The 18,772-nt window shown below is 28.2% G+C and overlaps 1 protein-coding gene across 11 annotated transcripts; it reads left to right on the forward strand.

The window, feature by feature from the left end:
- Nucleotides 1-252: 252 nt before the first annotated feature.
- On the forward strand, nt 253-18,121 carry LOC126839373 (uncharacterized). 11 transcript variants are annotated; one of them, XM_050574670.1, is made up of 16 exons: nt 254-705; nt 811-924; nt 6,009-6,226; nt 6,300-6,704; nt 6,784-6,867; nt 7,299-7,444; nt 7,509-7,685; nt 11,807-12,028; nt 12,152-12,365; nt 12,977-13,046; nt 13,123-13,233; nt 13,585-13,665; nt 13,894-14,053; nt 14,127-14,200; nt 14,328-14,343; nt 17,514-17,619. In XM_050574670.1, exons 2-14 carry the CDS (start codon nt 835-837, stop codon nt 14,165-14,167), a joined length of 2,019 nt encoding a protein of 672 aa, XP_050430627.1. In that variant the 5' UTR covers nt 254-705; nt 811-834; the 3' UTR covers nt 14,168-14,200; nt 14,328-14,343; nt 17,514-17,619. The 11 variants fall into 11 exon arrangements, with proteins under 11 accessions (XP_050430629.1, XP_050430631.1, XP_050430627.1 ...); XM_050574668.1 differs by having other exon boundaries at nt 255-705; nt 13,922-14,053; nt 17,514-17,631; XM_050574669.1 differs by lacking the exon at nt 14,328-14,343 and having other exon boundaries at nt 17,514-17,637.
- Nucleotides 18,122-18,772: the final 651 nt, after the last annotated feature.

Consider the following 18,772-nt stretch of genomic DNA (forward strand, 5'->3'; position numbering starts at 1 on the left):
TAGGTTCCATAGTATCGGACATGGCTTAAATATACAAGGTTTACTGTATAACGCTACTTTATAATATTATCAATTCACAAAATGGTAGCGTAAAGGTACATCACTGTTTTTTGAATTAATATATCTATACGTAATATCTTTAGAAAATAAATGAATTTGATTGGCTGACCTTAACGCTGCCATTTTTTATTATCATCGAAAATGTTGATGAAGAGGGGGTAGAAATGCAAAAACCTGGTATAAAATAACCATGGTATCCGACACCCATAGGCCATAATTCATCACACACACACTTCTGGCTACCGTATCTGTACGTAACTGATTATAGTGATTAGTGTATTGAGTATTCCAAATTCCAATTCATAAACAAATCTAGTAGTAGTATCTACCGACTACTACTGCGGAAAAAGGAGCTTGGGAGTGGACCAAAGTATTGACTACTGACTTGTGTGTAAATCGGCAGCGGGCAGACGTGAAACTACTTACTACACGAGTGATACGACAGTCGCTGTTTCCAGTTGGAACAATATATTGATAGACGTGACATCGCAAATCAATCATTAAACACCCGATCCCTTTAGTGTCGATATTTTAAATTCATACACAAATTACTGATGATTGATGATATCAGTATCATTTAGATCTGTATAAATATTCGGAAAGTTTACTTTTTCTTTATACAATTCTCCTGAAAATTTACTTCATGTGAGTATATTAATGTGGTTGATTCACGATATTACTCATTGTTGATACAGCTTTGTGTAACTGTTGGATAAAACATGTTGAATCAGTTCTGTTGTTGTGTTTTAGTTTGAAATACGCATATTATAATATATGGGATGTAATTCAAGTAAAAGTGCATCAAAAGCAGTTCATAACAAAAAGCACTTGCTTCCAATCATGAGTTTGCCATCATCTAATAATGTAAGAAATTATTTATTTATTATATCTTGTAAATAACTGAATTCCCTATTTATAAGATTTAAGAATAATCTATGGTGATATAGATTTACTTTACCTGACATTCCTTTTTTTCAATCTATCTGTGCTTAATTCTATTCTATTAATACCCTTATTTTGAATTTAAAAATTATAGCTTTATTTATACTTCGGCAATTATTGTTGCCTATGACAAAACTATAGAAAAAAACAATGGGTTTTGGCTTGGAACAATTTCATTTTACTAGGAACTCTTATATAATTTTTTTTCTGGCCAACTTGTACCTAGTGTTTCTTACGTTTATTAAGAATCTGAAATAAAAAATCTATAGCCTTCTCTAGTTCAAAATTTATAGTTACTTTAACTGAGAATTATTGTTATGTTTATTTCACTACGGCTGGATTTTGAAGCAGGCATCTTTTACAATGACATTTCTCAACAAAGTAGCAATAACTTATGAACTAAAGGAGTGTGCAGATTCCTGACTTAGATTTTTAATTAGCATAAAAAACATTACATTGGGGCAAAAAATAACCAATTGCAAAATATGGGTGTTTTGTAAAGTGCATTTATTGGCTCGTACTAACATAATATTACATAGTGCAATTTTCAATAATTAACATATTATTTTTTTATTTTTAAATAACATTTACAATCTGTACATAAAAGAAAATATACAATACAATAAGAAAATATGCTAACAATGTAAATAAATGTCTTGTAGACTATGAGTTGGGAAGCTATCCAGTGATAGGACCCTTACAATATTATTTTTTTATATTCGTATTTGAAAAAATATTCATTTCCACAACTCAAGTAGTTGTAGTTGCATTTTCAAAAAAAAATTGTATTTTAAACGTAAAACTAACTTAATATTTTGTACATTTTAACAAATAAGCTTAAAGTTTTAATTTTCTATTAGTAAGCATAATTTTTAAATTAATGAACTAGTTTATTGTTGATTTGTTCAAGGAAAGTAAACTCTGTTAGGTGTATTGCAAACTAGATGGTGTAAAATAAGTAATAATTTGTGCTGGCTAAAAATTAAGATTGGTTGTTTAGACCTAAAATACATTGATTGCAACAGTATTAAGATTGTGTAATATCAGCTTATTAAAAAGCAGCAAATATATTATTTAATAATGCTATGACAAACATATTTTTTAATTTTCCATTAAAAACTTTATCATTGATAATCTAAGTTTTAATTTTCTGCTATATAAAAATTAGGCTTCTATTTTTTTAACATGAAAATGCATAGTAGGATTATCTGAAACTGTTAGAATAAACATGAAATATAATATATAACGTTACAATTTTTTTAAAAATCTGTAGCTAAAAGACGTCCGGTATTCCAGAATATATAAGTTCTTTTAAATTACTAACATGGAAAATGAGTGGTTTATTCATTTTTACTAAAACTTTACGGTAACTTAAGCGTTCTTCGAACAGCACTGTCCTGCCTTATCTGGTATAATAGATTGTAATTGTACCTTTGTTATGCGTACAATGTTTAAACAATGAATGTAGAATTTGAGAATACTAATATTGTGCTTATTCTTTTGTGTATGAATGATTTAAATTCTATAAGTACTCAGGTTATGATTTTTTTTTTACCACCATTTCACAGATAATATTACAAGGTTAATGGCCAGCAGATGACGTGTGTTAGCATATTAAACAGCTAATAGGAAAAATAACAAACTAGAAGAGTATTTTGAAAGCATTATCAGAGTTTAGTTCTTTAATAAAATTCTAAGACAGACCAATGTAAGTTGCAAGTACTCTCATTACACAAATACAACTAACCCTTGAATAAAAAAAAACTAACTAATAAATACTATCATAGTTTTATTTATTTTATCTAAATGTTCTCTTTATTCTACAGTTTGTACGATAAATAAACATTTGGATGATGTAATTATTACACACCCCTTCCAGAGTTGTGTTACCACCCTCTTGTGCAAGGGTGTTTCCTCTTTATTGATCCATTCTAGAGGGCATGGCCAGTGAGCAACACTCACTTTCTCTACCTTCCAACATAACATAACTGAATATTTATTTTTTTGTTTTTATTAATTGAAAGTAAATGGTTATTCATTTTTGGTAACTAATTTTAATTATGTTATTAATCTAATACATTTTATGGAGCATAATAACACTACAGTAGAGAAATGTAATAAATTAAATAGTACAGAGCTATTTACAAAAATATAGAGGGAGCTGCAATCAATTCACGTCAACACATAGTAATGAATGAAAAATTGTGGTTAAAATTAATGTTTATTTATTTTTTATCAAAGTGTTGAATTCATACATCATAATAAATCAAACTCAATCAATATTCATTGTGATTTAGTAGCTTTGACATTGAATATTTATGTTATTCGTATCTAACATATTAAATATGCATACCATTTAACAGTTTTACACTACCTTAGAAACATTAAAGTGCGTTAGGTGATAACTTGAAGAATAATTAAAAACAGTGCAAGATTATGGTAATTTTATTTAGTATTATTAATAGTAGTTAATATATTCAATATTAATATTGAATTTGTTTTTAATATTTATTCATTTATAAATTATCAGCAGTAGGGATGGTGCAATTTCGGGATGTTAACTATAAACTTGTTGTAGTATAATTGGCTATTACTTAAATAGTGTTTTTGTACAAATTCAATCTCATTTACAGCTAGATTTCACAATATATTTATTTATATATATTTGAGATTTGTTATCATTATATTAAATTGTAATTTGGATGAGAAAATTTAGTTTAAACTGTTATGGGGTTATAGCAAAAACATCATTTAAGGTTGAAAGTATCTATTACTCGTAAAGTTGGATAATTATTGTACATTAGAGTCTATAGAACTCATTTATATAGGTAGTCAAAACATAAAATCGAATAATAGCCTAGAATGAAACAATTTTGGGGAAAAAACCTCTTGTTGGCCGACTACGAAGTTGCAAACTTCAAAATGCAATAACTTAAAAATCATTAAAGATTCAGAAAATAACACTAGCTCAATGTCAGGAAATATTAATAAAAAATCCCCTTTCGTTTTTCAAAATGCATATTATTTTTACCATACTGACTAATCAATATCCAAAATCGGTAAACAAAAAAATCTTTTCTTCCAACCTAAGTAGTTGAAATAACATGTAATTTACTAAATTCTATGTAAAGACTAAAACTCTAAAATTTAGACTTTTAAAAAAATAAGTAGGATTCAAAATTAAATTGAATCCCGCTACTGAATTCTGTTGGTAAACATTGTTTTAATTATTGTATAGATCTGAATGAAAAAAATGACAATCATGTATTTTCGTCTCAATAAAACTTACAATTTTGTGACTGGAAAAATTATTATTAGTTATTACTTATTACCTACCTGAGCAGGCTGAAGGCAACAACCTCATTCAAATAAAAAAATATTAACTATGTGTACAGTTTTTAATATTTTAGTTAAGTGACATTGTCACTTTTATTTATAATATAAGTTAAAGTGTGTTAATTTTTTTAAAGTTGCTATGAATTATAATTTTTATTTTTTTAAATAATAATGATTCATTATAATATTTATTTTATTATTTTTTATTTATTGATTATTAATATTATTATATATTTTATAATTAATAAAAGAGAGATTAATATAATTAATATTTACATAATACAAAAAAAACCTAAATTTTGCTTTTCTGAATTTCTAAAGTAGCAATTCCAAGTTCTAAGAGAATGAAACAATACTTATTGTCTTCTAAACGTACTATAAATAGATTTATTTTGGTTCTTGTTCTAAAAATACAGTGTTTTTATCATCGTTATAAACAGTCTGAAGTTTATTTTTGTTTCTATCACGTGTATAAAATCTATTTCAGTATATTTTAGGAACTAAATTGTTGACGTATTGCATTGACATAGTCAACATCGTCTAGTTTTTATTGCCTGTAAAATCAATGCGTTCAAGTTGAAACGATTGTTTGAAAATTATATTAAGATATTAAGTTGTAATTCATAAAAGTACAATGCATAATAGGCATAAATATATTAGATTTATACGCACATCTCATTTCTTTTTCGTGTTCAGAATAATAATAATACTTAATCGGCTGACGGCGTGTATATGTAGAATTAACTTAAAAAATCCTAATGTTTCTTTCTACCTACTATTTTTAAAACCATTTTATTAGAAAACAATATAACCAGACTAATATCTTCCAAATCAATAGCAACATGTTAAAACTTACATAATTTTATAAACAGTGCAAATTATTTTGAAGTAAAAATTGTACTTCTCTTTTTTCTAAAATACTTTATTTGGTGAGTGGATTTTCTATCTTTTTCGTAGACCACGTGTTTTAATTTATGATTTTTTACAAATATTTGCGAAAACTGATAAATAATTTGTTTAATTAATAAAATTATAAAAATATATAAATCTTGAAATGCCAATTTAGTAGCACTTTTCGTATGTTAAAATCTATATATAAATCTATAGTGACTTTAACTGATGAAATGTATTAAACAATTTAAATATTTATTTAAATTCATGAATTAAATAACTTACCAATCCACCTCTTACCTATTTATGTATAGTATATAATTAGTTGTAGTGCTGAAAGTTTATATATGTCGATAGTTAATTCTAAATGTTTTCAATGTACTAATTTTTAATTATTTTATAACTTAATATTGTTAGGATGACGAGCCATTAAGTAAATAGTATGCTTGCCGTTTTTACTCCTGAAATTGAGCTATTTAAGTTAAATTTTTTAGTTTTCTTATTTAAAATTAGGAGTACCTATATATATTATATTAAATGTAAAAAATGCCGGCGACAATGACTGGTTAATCGAATATCCTCTTATGGAATTGGGAAAGGAAATCGTGACCTCATGTTTTCACAATAATCTCACGCCTATGTTCCACATATCCTGCCATATGGTGTTATCGCTGATTACACAATACACTCGTCACAGTTGTGCAAACTTTATATCTCAATTGTATTTTTAGTTCATGTAAATTTTGTAATGTTAAAAAATAAATTATAATTCTTTTTAGGCGAACCGAAGTTTAAAAAATCAATTTCCAGCCACAAAAGGGTTGTCTTCATCTTTTGGATTTAGAAGACCCACTCAGACCAATAAAGTCAGACCAATATCAGGTCCATCTAATTCGATTGACAAAGTGCCTATAGACACTAAAATGCCAAAACCAAGTACAGCACCTACAGGAAATTGTCGAAGTAGTAATTCAAAATCTACACCTTCACCTAATAGGTAAATTTAGTCATTGGTGTTATAATTTAACAGTCGAGTAGGTATGAGTAGTAAGCTACAACATTATTTTTAGGTTTGGATTTTGTAAACCAGTTGTAAAACCTGTCCAACCTATTGCAAAAAAAGTAGAAATAGAGCGAAGAAGTCAGTCTGAACCTCAAAAGAGAGAAATTCCTAAATTGAATTCTGGTGGTTCAAAAATTGCAGTATCAAAAGTTACTGCTAGCCATTTGCCGAGGCCTCAAATACCACTTAGATACCAAATATCTAAAAGTCCAGATAAGAGTGCTAAGACAGCCGCTAATATGCGCTTAAAAAATGAAGCAATAAGAAAAATGCAGCAAGGAGTGACTGTTCGAAAATTAAGTGACTCAGTTGAGTTTACTGAAGTGATTGCCATTAATAGGCCATCAAGGCTCACATTAAATTCAAATGCTAAAGGACCTTTAATAAGAGAAAGAGCCAATAAGTATTTAAGGTTAGTTTTTTTGAAATTATGTATGTAAGCTAGCATACTAACAATAGTAAACATATTTTTTCCAAAATCCTTTTTTTAGGCAAGTATCTAGTTCATCTTCTAAACATTTGACATCATCTGATGAGGATTCAGACCTAAGCAGTTACGAAGAAAAACATGACAAGTAAATGTTGTTTTAAACGATGGCTTTTCTAAAATAAGTAGAAGTGTTTGAGCACTGGAAATAACAGAAAATCCCTTCTCATTATATTATAAAACAAAAAATTGTTTAGTGTGCTAATTTCATAACTAAGGATTTTAAGCACACTTAAACTCCCCCAAATTGCTCTTATTTTTTTAATATGTACTTTTTTTTTAGCAAGGGTCCGGATATTATTCTTAAAAAGTTCCTATCTGATTTTTTTCCGGAACAAAAATTGGATAGAAACAAAAAGATTCATTTGTTCAGAAAAAAATATAAGAGTAAAATATTATTAGTAAAATATTATTGCTGAACAAATGATTAAGTGCAGCATTAAGACAATTTTCGGAACTTTATCAAGACCCTTTATTTTTAGTTATAAAAATGATTGATTTTACTATTTTTATGTTTAGGGAAGAGTTTATAAAAGAAAAGACTGAAATAATTGAACAGGTGGATACACCATGTAGCGATGAAGAATATGGACCTGGTGAAGCATTAGCTGTAGAAGAGTTCACAGAGATGAAAGATAAAATGAATGTTGTAGATAATAAGTTTGGTTAGAAAAATATTTTATTAAAAATAAATCTATTAAATTCATTAAAAAAAAATGATTTGTCCAGCTAATGTAGATATGTCAGTTTCACTACGAGATGTCCTGTTGAACATTGAAGATACGACATTTGCCACTTTGGCAGCTATGTCTTCCAATATGCGTATTGAAGATGAAACATCACCAGATGATGAATGCTTAAGTCCTACCGAGTCAGAATCTGCTGAATTCCATCATAGTAAAACAGGTAAACTACTTTCTACAAAATAATTAGAAATACATATTAGGTATCTAATAACACTACAACAATTTTGAGGCTAGATTCAGATTTATCGAAAAGTAGATTTATTTTAGTTTTTGTTCCAGAACAGTGTTGTAAAGAGTAACTTATGGAAATAAAGTTAGGTAATAAAATCTAGGTAAAATTATATAAATATGTAATTCACAATCGTAAGTTAATACAAATTTCCTTTTTAATGCAAATTCATAAATAAGAGACTTAATATATTTATGCAAAAAAATTATAAGTTAATTACAGAAATACAATTAAAAGCAAATTTTGTGTAGCAAAAATTACCTATATTAAAATATCTTTTATTAAACATAAATTGGTATTAATCATTATTAGTAATATAAAATGTGTATAATTAAACTTTATTTAAAATATATTGTCTTTCAAAATCGTGAAGTAAGTTTTGCGCACTGCAATTTTTATTACGTTTTTTTTTCATAAAGTTAATAACATTATGTTTCGTTAATCATAAAGTTTCCCAACATGCATGTATGTTATATATTATAGAATTTAGAGACTTTATTCCTAATATGCACTTATGTCGTAATGAACATCAGACGATTTTTAGGATTTGACGTTTGCTAAGCTCTGAAAAAAAACAGTTGTGTTACTTGTGGTGAATAGTTATTAAAGAAACAAAAATGTAGAGAAGTCTGGAACTAGATTGCTTCTTGTTCTTGGACGATCTTGATGACCATTTAATACAACATATTTTAAAACGTAATAAAAAAATTTCAATTTGAAATCGTAACTAGGTTACTGGTGTATTTTATTGGGTCCTCAAATCCTGAATAGCTATAAAACATTATTTTAGCAGTAATAACTGAATATTTTACATTTTACAATATTTTTGCATTTTCTTTTCCTATTAGTTGTAACCATATAGCTGTCAAACATTATAAAGTACAAAATAAATAATCAAGAATCCTTAGTTCAGTTTATAAATAAATCATATATGCGGTGGTCTTATAATTTTTATTATCTGAAGTTTTACATTTAATTCCAAAATACTCTGTAAAATATGTTTTTCTGTTTACCGTTATGTGATATCAATTTATTAATTTTTCGGTTACTCAATCCACTGAATTTTAATAATTTTTAGAAAAAATACTAATAACCCTGAACTTTCAACAGTTTCAGGAAAAAAAATATTCGATTTATAAAAAAAATCCCACGCTTTAAGCATGTTAACATTCTCCATTTTTCTATGAAAATTTGGCAATTCTAGTACTATCATAGCCTCTACAGTATTATTTCGCGCAAAGTGCAAACTGTTTTACACTAGAAATTACAGTTAGGTAGCGTTCTCTGAAGGATTTGTTTTAATAATCTAAAAATAAGTACGAGTATTCATTTTACTGGTTAATGGAAAATATAAAAAATACTTACCTTGCCTGTAGAAAATTATACTTCTACACATATAAAGAAAAGTAAAAAAATCTACAACCGTTGAATATTTTACTTTTTTATATGGTTACTGCTAAAAATATAACCTAACCAAGTTAAAAAGAGTATCACGGTACAATTTGGCGGCTGATCTTTATTTATTCAAGCGCAACATAGTAAAGGTTTTCTGAGAAACGCATGATTTTTAAATTCAATAATTGCCACCATAACCGTAACCGGACTCTAAATCGTTCATATTTCATGCCGCCCTTGGTATTGAATACTTTTAAACTATCGATAAAAATAATGTATAAATCATGTCGATTTTTACATCTCTCATAATTTACAAATTGGAATCTGGACGGCCACTATTTTGGAAATGGTTTTATATTTTGCAATAATTATTATACGACAACGATGGTTTCTGAAAATGGAAACTATAGTTTTTCAAACAAAAACAATATGTAAAATCTTCGAAAAATCGGAAATGAATACTTATATCTATATTCATACAAATTTATTCGCCGAATTCGATTCTTTGAAGTTGCGAAAAACACGACTTGTCGCTCTTTTTTATGTGTTACCCAATATGTATTTATTACAACAATAATAAATATTAATAATAAAAACTACAATCCATATCTTCTATTCAGCATTTAACACATATTTTAAGGAATTACATTGTTAAATATAATATAAACGCTTCAATGCGATTCTGTCTATGGTAAAACTATTAAATATCAAGAAAAAGCATTGTATAATCAAAATTGAACTTAACATTTTATTTTAGCAATTGGGTATGACTGTCTGTCTATAATATTTTTTTACAATTACTTATATGTACATATATTTTCCCGATGAGTCATTCACACACAACAACCTGGAAATTAATTACGCAGCCGGTGTGATTTTTTCATTTTTTTGGTTTTCCTTAAAAAAAAAAAATTTAACTACAGATTTTTGAGAAAATTGTATGTTATAGTCCTATTCTAGATCGACCTTCAGTTATTTAAGTCCTAAAACTACGTCTAACAAATTTAAATAAAGAAAAAGGTTCCTCCCCCTCTAGGGGAAAAGGTAAGGTTCTTGATAAAATGGAAAATAGTGTGGTTATGTTGTAAATTATTATATATGTAATAGTCAATGTTATTTGTACAATATAGTTTATTAATTGTTCATGCAACTTACCTCTAATAACTTTAGTGATATTTAGATGTTATCCAGAATAACACACAATTTCAATTGTAAATATCATATATTTTACTGTTTATTGGTGGTAGAAAATTAATTAAAAGCAACGTCTGCTTTCGTCTAAACAAACGATTGAAATATTTTTAATAAAATAAATAAAATAGAAAAGGGATACGGTCAATGGGACTACAAACCGCGATAATATCATTATCGGTTAGTCTATTTATAAAAGCAAAATTACAAGAGCAATGACCAATTTCTTGGTAATATAGGATAAACGTTTTTATGTTTACAATGTCAAATAATATTATGTTGGTCATCCAATACTGTTTTTGATGAGTCATGATTACTAACATCAAAGTGTAGATTTTAGGCAAGGAGGAAACTATTGAAATGGACCAATGCCTTCCTCAGCTAGGTATTTTTTTAAAATCAAAAATATTTTATTAAAATTAAATTATTTGTATACAGTGTATCATTAGTATTTATTAATGAAGAATATACATTAGTTATTACTTAGCTAATACAAGTTACAATTATATTGAAGGCGTAGCTTATTGATTTACGGTTACCTATAAAACTGACAAATATATCCGCAATAATAATATATGAATATTCGATGCAGACAATGGCATACAGAAAAATTAGAGATATCGAAGTATTAAAATAATTGATTTCTCCACTATACTACTTCACGTAATATAACAAAACCGATCCCTGGCCAATAACCCTTTGCTGGACTGTTGATTGCTACCTATATAGTAGTAATAAATGGTAATTTTTTTATCATACTACCAAAGCGACTATTAACAACAGAAACAGTTTTCGTCGGACACTGGGGATTTTTTTTTTTATCAAAATACCTACGCAAATACCGTTTTACTCAGTCCATCGTGGATATCATGTATGATATTTCCTACAAAAGGTCATCCTTCTTCGTTTTCAAAATAGGTTTTGTTAGTCTTGCTCTTTATCCACCACGGATCGAGTAAAGAGCATTCAGCGCATAGTACAATTTTTACACTAGATAATTAAGTGCATAACGACCTTGTATAATTGTTGTTAGTTGTTTGATTGTGTCGTATTTAACTGTTACTTTCTAGTTTCTAGCCCCTATGATAGTTGATTTTCCATTTGTATAACTCTTTTTAGGGTCGTCAGTAAAACAAATATTTTATTATTTCGTACTAATAATTTTATTTATGAATGGAATATAGTTAAACTGAATTATAATGAAATTATTCCTATGTTTGCCATCTACTGGGACTTTGGGGATGTAAAAAACTGTAGGTTTAAATGCGTTTATTCGCTACCTTCTTTATAAAATATAATTATAAATAGGGAAAGAAATAATATTTGTTGTGATCAATTCTCGAAAATTTTTAAATTACTTGTACGGTTACTGGCCTTTTAAAAGTGTTGTCAATACCCATAAAATTGGCTTATTCATAAATCAATGAATAATGTAATATTCAAACTTTTCATCTTGTCCTGTACAGAATCCATTCACGGCGAGCATCACCGAGATTCCATGTCGCCGGCTAAGTGTAACATTTCCAAGTGTGGGTCGTTTTCGTCGGACACTAGGGATTTTTTTGACGATGAGATAGCTGACCAGCCGGCCCTTATGTTTAGTGGACCACCGTCGGAGTCATGTAATGGAGACGACATTGACGAAATTATGTTTCGACGGGGAAGTTATATAAGCAGTGGTCGAACGGGTATAGACTTTCAAAATACATAATCCCGCGTTGTGACATTTAAAAGTGTATTGCAAACCCGATTTGTGTACATGTGTGTATAATTATGCATACATATGAAATATTTATTTTTTTTTTGCGTAGGCAACAAATCTCTGAGACGATCACAGAGCGCCGACGGGTCTCTGAGCGACAGCCTCAACTCGGACGACCTAATGTTGGATTTGGACCTGGCAGACGATAAGAACTCGGTGAAAAACGCCACTCCTAACAGCGACGAAGATCAAACCATGCTGAAAACATTGGAGAGCAAAAAACAGAATGCGTTTGATGAATGGACTTGTTTCATAACCAAGAGGTAGGTCCTACGGGATAAAATTAAAAAATAAGTTATAATTACATTTGGAGAGCACGTTTATGGTAATGGCGTAATACATTTAACGAGGGGAATACAAAAAAAAAATATACTACATGTTATTATTGGGTGGGAGTAAACTATTTTATTGTCGATACTACCGAAAGAGGACAATGTTAATGACCTTGGTCGCTGCCGCCGCGGACTGGTGGAACCGAGTGCGTGTTCCCCCCAACTAACAGGCAGCAGGCTACATCTGAGTCATTAAACCGGTTAACTACACACCGTACAGTCAATGTGCTCCGTCACTATTTTTCTCTTACTTCTCAAAGCCGCCGTACTAAAGAAGTATTATTTTGTCCTTAAGTCTCAAGCTTTCCCTGGGCGCCGTCGCTTTCGTCAATTTCACACATTAAGACGTGTTCAATACATAACAAACGCGTTTATATATATAAATGTGCAGTAAAAAACAGCTGGTCTGTTCGTAATAAAAAAAGTTCGAAATGATCAAAGCATTTAATAGATCTAAAAGAGTTTTTAAAAGGTTTAAAAGAATAGACGAATAAAAAAAAATTACTCAAATAAGTTTAATTGTGTTATATTTGTTTTTTTAGGAACAGTAGTAGTTCATTAAAGGAAGATAATATAGTCCCAGTCCAAGATACAGTTGATGTCAATTCAAAAGTAAGCGAATAGCTTAATTTATCCTGTTTGGGCAGTGGTAACATTTTTTGAGTAAAATTTAAGTGTATAATTAAAGGAGATCAACAATGGGGAGGTAATAATGAGCTACAACCGGTTTCAAGAAGTCACAGACGAGGTTGCGAGCATCAAGAGCATGTTGTTCGAGTTAAACAGAGTTCTAATAGAGGTAATTAGCAAACTGAATTATGACAAACATTTTTTTTGAAACCCTTTTTTTATTTTGTACAAATCAATTTTGGGCTATTGTACCGGTGTCCAATTCTCAAATGGTATCACCAAGTACTATAGTATGCTTGTTTTGTACATAATAACTGAGTTCAAATATCAATAGTAAAAAAATCAATCATACATAAATCCCAAGGACCAAAGTTTAGTAATTAGTTTAATTAAAAAATCAGCTGAATGCCAAGGTTGGTAAACAATAAAAAGAGTGTTCTTAAGATAAATTATTTAAGGATATCTAAAACAATTTTTGTTTTGTCCACTTTGTTTATTATTAATCAAAATATTTTTCTAGGACAAAAAAGATATGACTTATCCATTGGAACAGGAAATGCATTGCTGTTACGAGGATCAACTCGTGGATTTGAAACAACAGGTTAGTTAAATAATTGAGTAAAATTATTTTGTGTTCTTATAATGTTCAATATCAACAAATCATAAATGATCAAATTCAAAATGTATCTTGTTTAGAAATACTCAGTAGTTTATAAATTGTAATAAAAGCATGGCTTACTTTGCATGAATACTTTATTTTAAATGGGATAAATATTTTTGTAAAACTGCTGCATTTTGGAGACAAGTATGCGTTATTTACTTTAATCAGGAGTTGAGTTGCGGATCATGCGTTTCAGATAGCGTATATGGCTCAGCAGATGGAAAAAAAGGACCGTACTATTCAGATACTCAGGGATCAGTTAGCTCAAAAACCACGATTATCAGTAAAAACGATAGAAACACGAAATTCTGCCACACAAACCGACCGAGTTAGTACTTGTTATTTTTTTACATTAATATTAGTATTTTAAATAATAAATATTTCTTTATTTTTCTTTCAAGTGTCGGTCGACCACAATACCAACATTATGCACCTTCGATAGAGATGGCCAAACAAATGGGCGTCCAGTAATCAGGTATTTAATTTGTTTAAATGTACAGTCATTTTTTTTAACTGAAAAGATATTATTATGTGTTATTAATTTTAAAATATAACTTTGTATTTTTAATGCTAACAATGACATTGTTTACTTTCAACAATAGTTTCGCGCTGGGACAGGTAGATAAACTAGATATGGTGTTGTGTTTATTTGCAATGTGTGCGTTTGAATATTTCTGCTTGTCTATTATAATGCTTTAAATCATTTGGCACCCATCCCAGTGAGCATGAATGTAGATTTTAGTCTACAATATAAAAAATTCCAAGTATAGTTACTCATAAAACATAATATTATTTCACATTTTTAATCGATTTTCTAAATGTTTTATGTACATTAACTATTATGATTTGTTATTATGCTCGTGAGTGTTATAGGCACACATAATAGATAAACAGTTTTATAATTATGTCCTCGAAATTCATTTACATACGATTAACCTACATAACTGTTTTATTTTTATCACCACTTCTGCATGATACCATTATTGTTCAACTTAGCTATACCGATAGTACCTACTGGATTAAAATAATTGAATGCATGTCTTACGTGCAAGATAATAAAACAAGAAACATTTTGAATTTGATTTAATAGAATCGTTGATTTAACAAATTATACAAACATTTTTTTATTAAAATATTCAAGATAGCAATTTTAAACAATTTTTCTGAACATTTTAACTTGTCTACAACCAGTTAACCATATGTCTTATGGTTAAAGGTTAATCTAACATTAATATAGACATTTTCATGTCCTAATATTGCAACATTGTCACAATATCTAGAAAAGGACATAATATTCATGATCTAATATCTCTCACTCAACACCTCATACATTTCAGACTCTAATAACTTTAAAAGTATTTATTCAAAACTGGTTATTGACCAATCAAAATGTTCAGTAAGTTATTCTTATTTAAAAAAAATAATTAAATATATTCGTTGCCATTTAAATTTAAAAGTTAATAATGCTGTGGGAAATATTTAAAAAAAGCTAAATATTTTGTAATTGTATAACATTGTACAATAAAACAAATAAAAAAAGCTTCAATAAGAAAAACTATAAAATTGTAATTATTTTCTGAGAAAATTAGTGTCTTGCATTATGGATCACCCTGTATGTGTTACGTATAAGTTAAAACATATAAATAATTTTTAATCAGAATATTATATTCGTATGCATATTTTTTTTATCGATTTTTATAATGGAGAGAATGCATTGAATTTTCCGTGAGCTAATAAATGTTAAAAATGTGAGCGCAATGTTGATTGTGTATAACAATGGAGTCAAAAATATATTTAATGTATAAGTATGTTAGTCTCGTTTTATGGATAACGACTTGCGCAAAAGATAAAAGAATGAGATAGCTAGCCTAAAACAAACTCACGATTTACATAGTAATTAGTATGTTATATAATAATAAATTATTACTATGGAGAGAGGATTTCTGAATTATAAAGACAAAAATCCTTACACAAAATGCTGTTAGTATACTGCAATATTTATAAATAGGTACACATACATCTACCACACATAGAATTATCCGTCTCCTGTAACATTATGTAAAACTATACATATAATTTTTGAATCTGTAAGGGATCGTGTTTTCATTTCGAGTCAATTTGGCCAATTTAAATTCCTCCGACCTCGTTTAAAGGAATACCTAAAATAAATTACATATATTTTTGTTTGTCGTACTTTAATTAAAAACAACAGCTCGTCATACAAGTGTACTGTACTATACTATTTGCTTTCTGGTTCTAACTTCTATACTAATTGCTGCCGAATGTTTTCCTAGTATTTTCTGACAAAAGAAAACGTTACCACAAATTATGTATTCTGTTATCGTAATACTAGTATGTCAAACTAAAAAAACCTTTAAATGTATTTACTAACGACTAACGAGTCACTATTTATACTTGTTCACTCGTTTTTTTCAAACTCATAACAACATACTACTGAGAACTGCTGTTTCTCTTACTGCACGATGTACTTTTAAAATATCCTATTATGATTATGTTTATGAACAATTTTCCCGTAGCTCCTAATGGCAATTTTTGTGTTACTATTACTAGGAATCTCTTTAATGCTCGCAAATAAAATAGTTCATACCCGACAAATCATTATGAATTGACGTTGTACCATAATAAATATTATATAACAGGGCTCAAATATAGATAAATTCATAAATGATAATCAATCCTGTAGGCGTGCAAACTCCTGAAAACACACATGATGTTTCTAATGTCATTCGATTAGTAAATCATCGCCAAATAAACATTTTTAAGGTCGAGAACAGTTTCCTCTCCAAACATTTTCTATTTGTGCTACATAAATTATATTTTATACTAGGTAGTCTATTTAATCTATAATACTAAATAAGCTTTTATCCGGAACTATAAAAGTATTTTTTTCTATTTTTGTCATCTGGACTTTCAATAACTTTTTAACCTGACAGAATTCTCCATGTAGAATAGACATTACTGTCAGACTTCAATTATATTATGGTATGAATGAAGGTTTGGTACAGAAGGACTGATGTAATCAATTTTTTTTTTTATCACAATGATGTTTTTTTATCAGTTTTTAATTTTCCGCTTCTCATCCCATACAAATTGAATTAGCCATCCATATTCTCTTTCTGCATTTCTCTATTCGCCAATTTACACATACACAACGGTAGCTTTGTTAATTTTATAAATGTATTTTTATAAGTCTGTATAATTTTTAGTACATCGTGTGTGTCAGTGGTGCATTTAGGATTTATTTATAGACTATATTGACTATACTTTGAAGTAAATCTATAACGTCATTATTTAATGAAACTTTTATTTATATAAAAGTTAAACTAATTTTGATTATAATGTGAAGAACCTTAATATGTATTTATTTATTTTTTATGTAGAATTTAGAAGCTATTATCACAGTGGTCATTATATTGTAATCTTATTAAATCAGGATTTTTATTAGAAGAAAGCGTTGAAAAATAAATGATTAGGGTGGTCCAATCTGAGGACAAAGAGTACTGAGTAAGACAATTTTAGATATCCATCATGGCACTTAGTGCGGCAGGATTCAAAAATATATACTAACTTAATCTAGTTTATTAAAAATATGAGGGCTGGTGGAGGGGTTCTCATTAATATATTTTCCATTATTGAAAAGTTTATTCTTAAAGTTTTTAATGTTATAAACGTATGCCTGTCTAGAATTTTTAGACTTGTATAGTTAGCTGTGTGGTTATTGGTCATTTGTATATGCATTAACATTAACATTTTTAATTAATTTTTAGGTGCAGTGATACAGTTGAAAGGTCAAAGTCAGTGTCAGGCAGTCGCATTCGCATCGGCATGCTTAAGCATAAATTTCTAATGGACGCGGGAAGAACGTTACCAAATGTATAAAATTACTCGTTCCTCTTCCGTACAGTATTATATGTATTAAACAAATCATTCCATGTTTAAACGTTCCATGAATTGAAACTATAAGTATAATTTTTAAGTACCATTTATTTTGTTCCAAGTGATTAGTTATGTTCGTGTAATTTACACGAGTTCATTTTCAATTGTTTTTGAGTTTAAGTATTATAAAATGTATATTTTACACATGCATATATTCTAGAAACCTCGTACTAGGGGTTTTTTTTGCTTAATGTGTTATTGTCTTTTTTTCCACTTTACCAAAATTAAACTAGTCAATCTTTGTTTTGTTTAAATATACATATATTTTTTTGTATTTCTAACAACACTAAATTTGTGTTTTTTGTAATGTCGAATAATATTACTCTCGTTTATTTGTTAGGGACCTTAACACATTTTTGGTGTATAACAATTATTATTAATCATCTAATTCAATATTTTTATTTAGCGCATTTTTCTCATAATATGAGTAAAATAATCTCTTTTCCCTAAGACTATCTATAATAAATTTAAATTATAGTTTATTATAATAAATATACATTGTTTATAATATATTATATTTTAATTAATGTACTTAGTTATTGTACAAAAATTATAACTATTTTTTGGTATTATTGTCTTAAAATTGTATAATACAATAATTTGTTTGCTAGAAAACTGAAATTCAGACATTATTTTATTATTAATTATATATATATATAATAGATATAACATATTATAATTTTTACAATTAAATAGTATTTGTAAATTGTATCATATCATAAGCAATGTGTTTAAATTATTGCGGTATATTTGATTATTTAATTTTTATATAATATTAAATTATTTCCTTGCTATACTTGGGTGTATCCTAAAATAAATCAAAACCAGTACTACTCTATTGTAAATATAATTTTATTTTCTTTGTTCTAAGTTAAAATCTATATATTATTCTTACCGGGCAAAGTTTTGCTGTGATGAGTTAAATTACAGCTAAGTGGCGATTTAACTAGTTTGGAACCTAGAGTGGCAGCACAATATGACAAAAGGTCAGGCGTCGTATTGTATTTGACCACAGCTACTCTGCTTATTCTATGTATTGTAATTTGTAAATTTCGTATTAATCGTGGTATCCATCTAGAAGCCATTCTAT

Source organism: Adelges cooleyi, unplaced genomic scaffold (genome assembly GCF_023614345.1).
Source record: "Adelges cooleyi isolate 19-005CV unplaced genomic scaffold, UGA_ACOO_1.1 ACOO_flye_CR_arks_rails_tigmint_CR_PRNA_30, whole genome shotgun sequence".
NCBI lineage: Eukaryota > Metazoa > Arthropoda > Insecta > Hemiptera > Adelgidae > Adelges > Adelges cooleyi.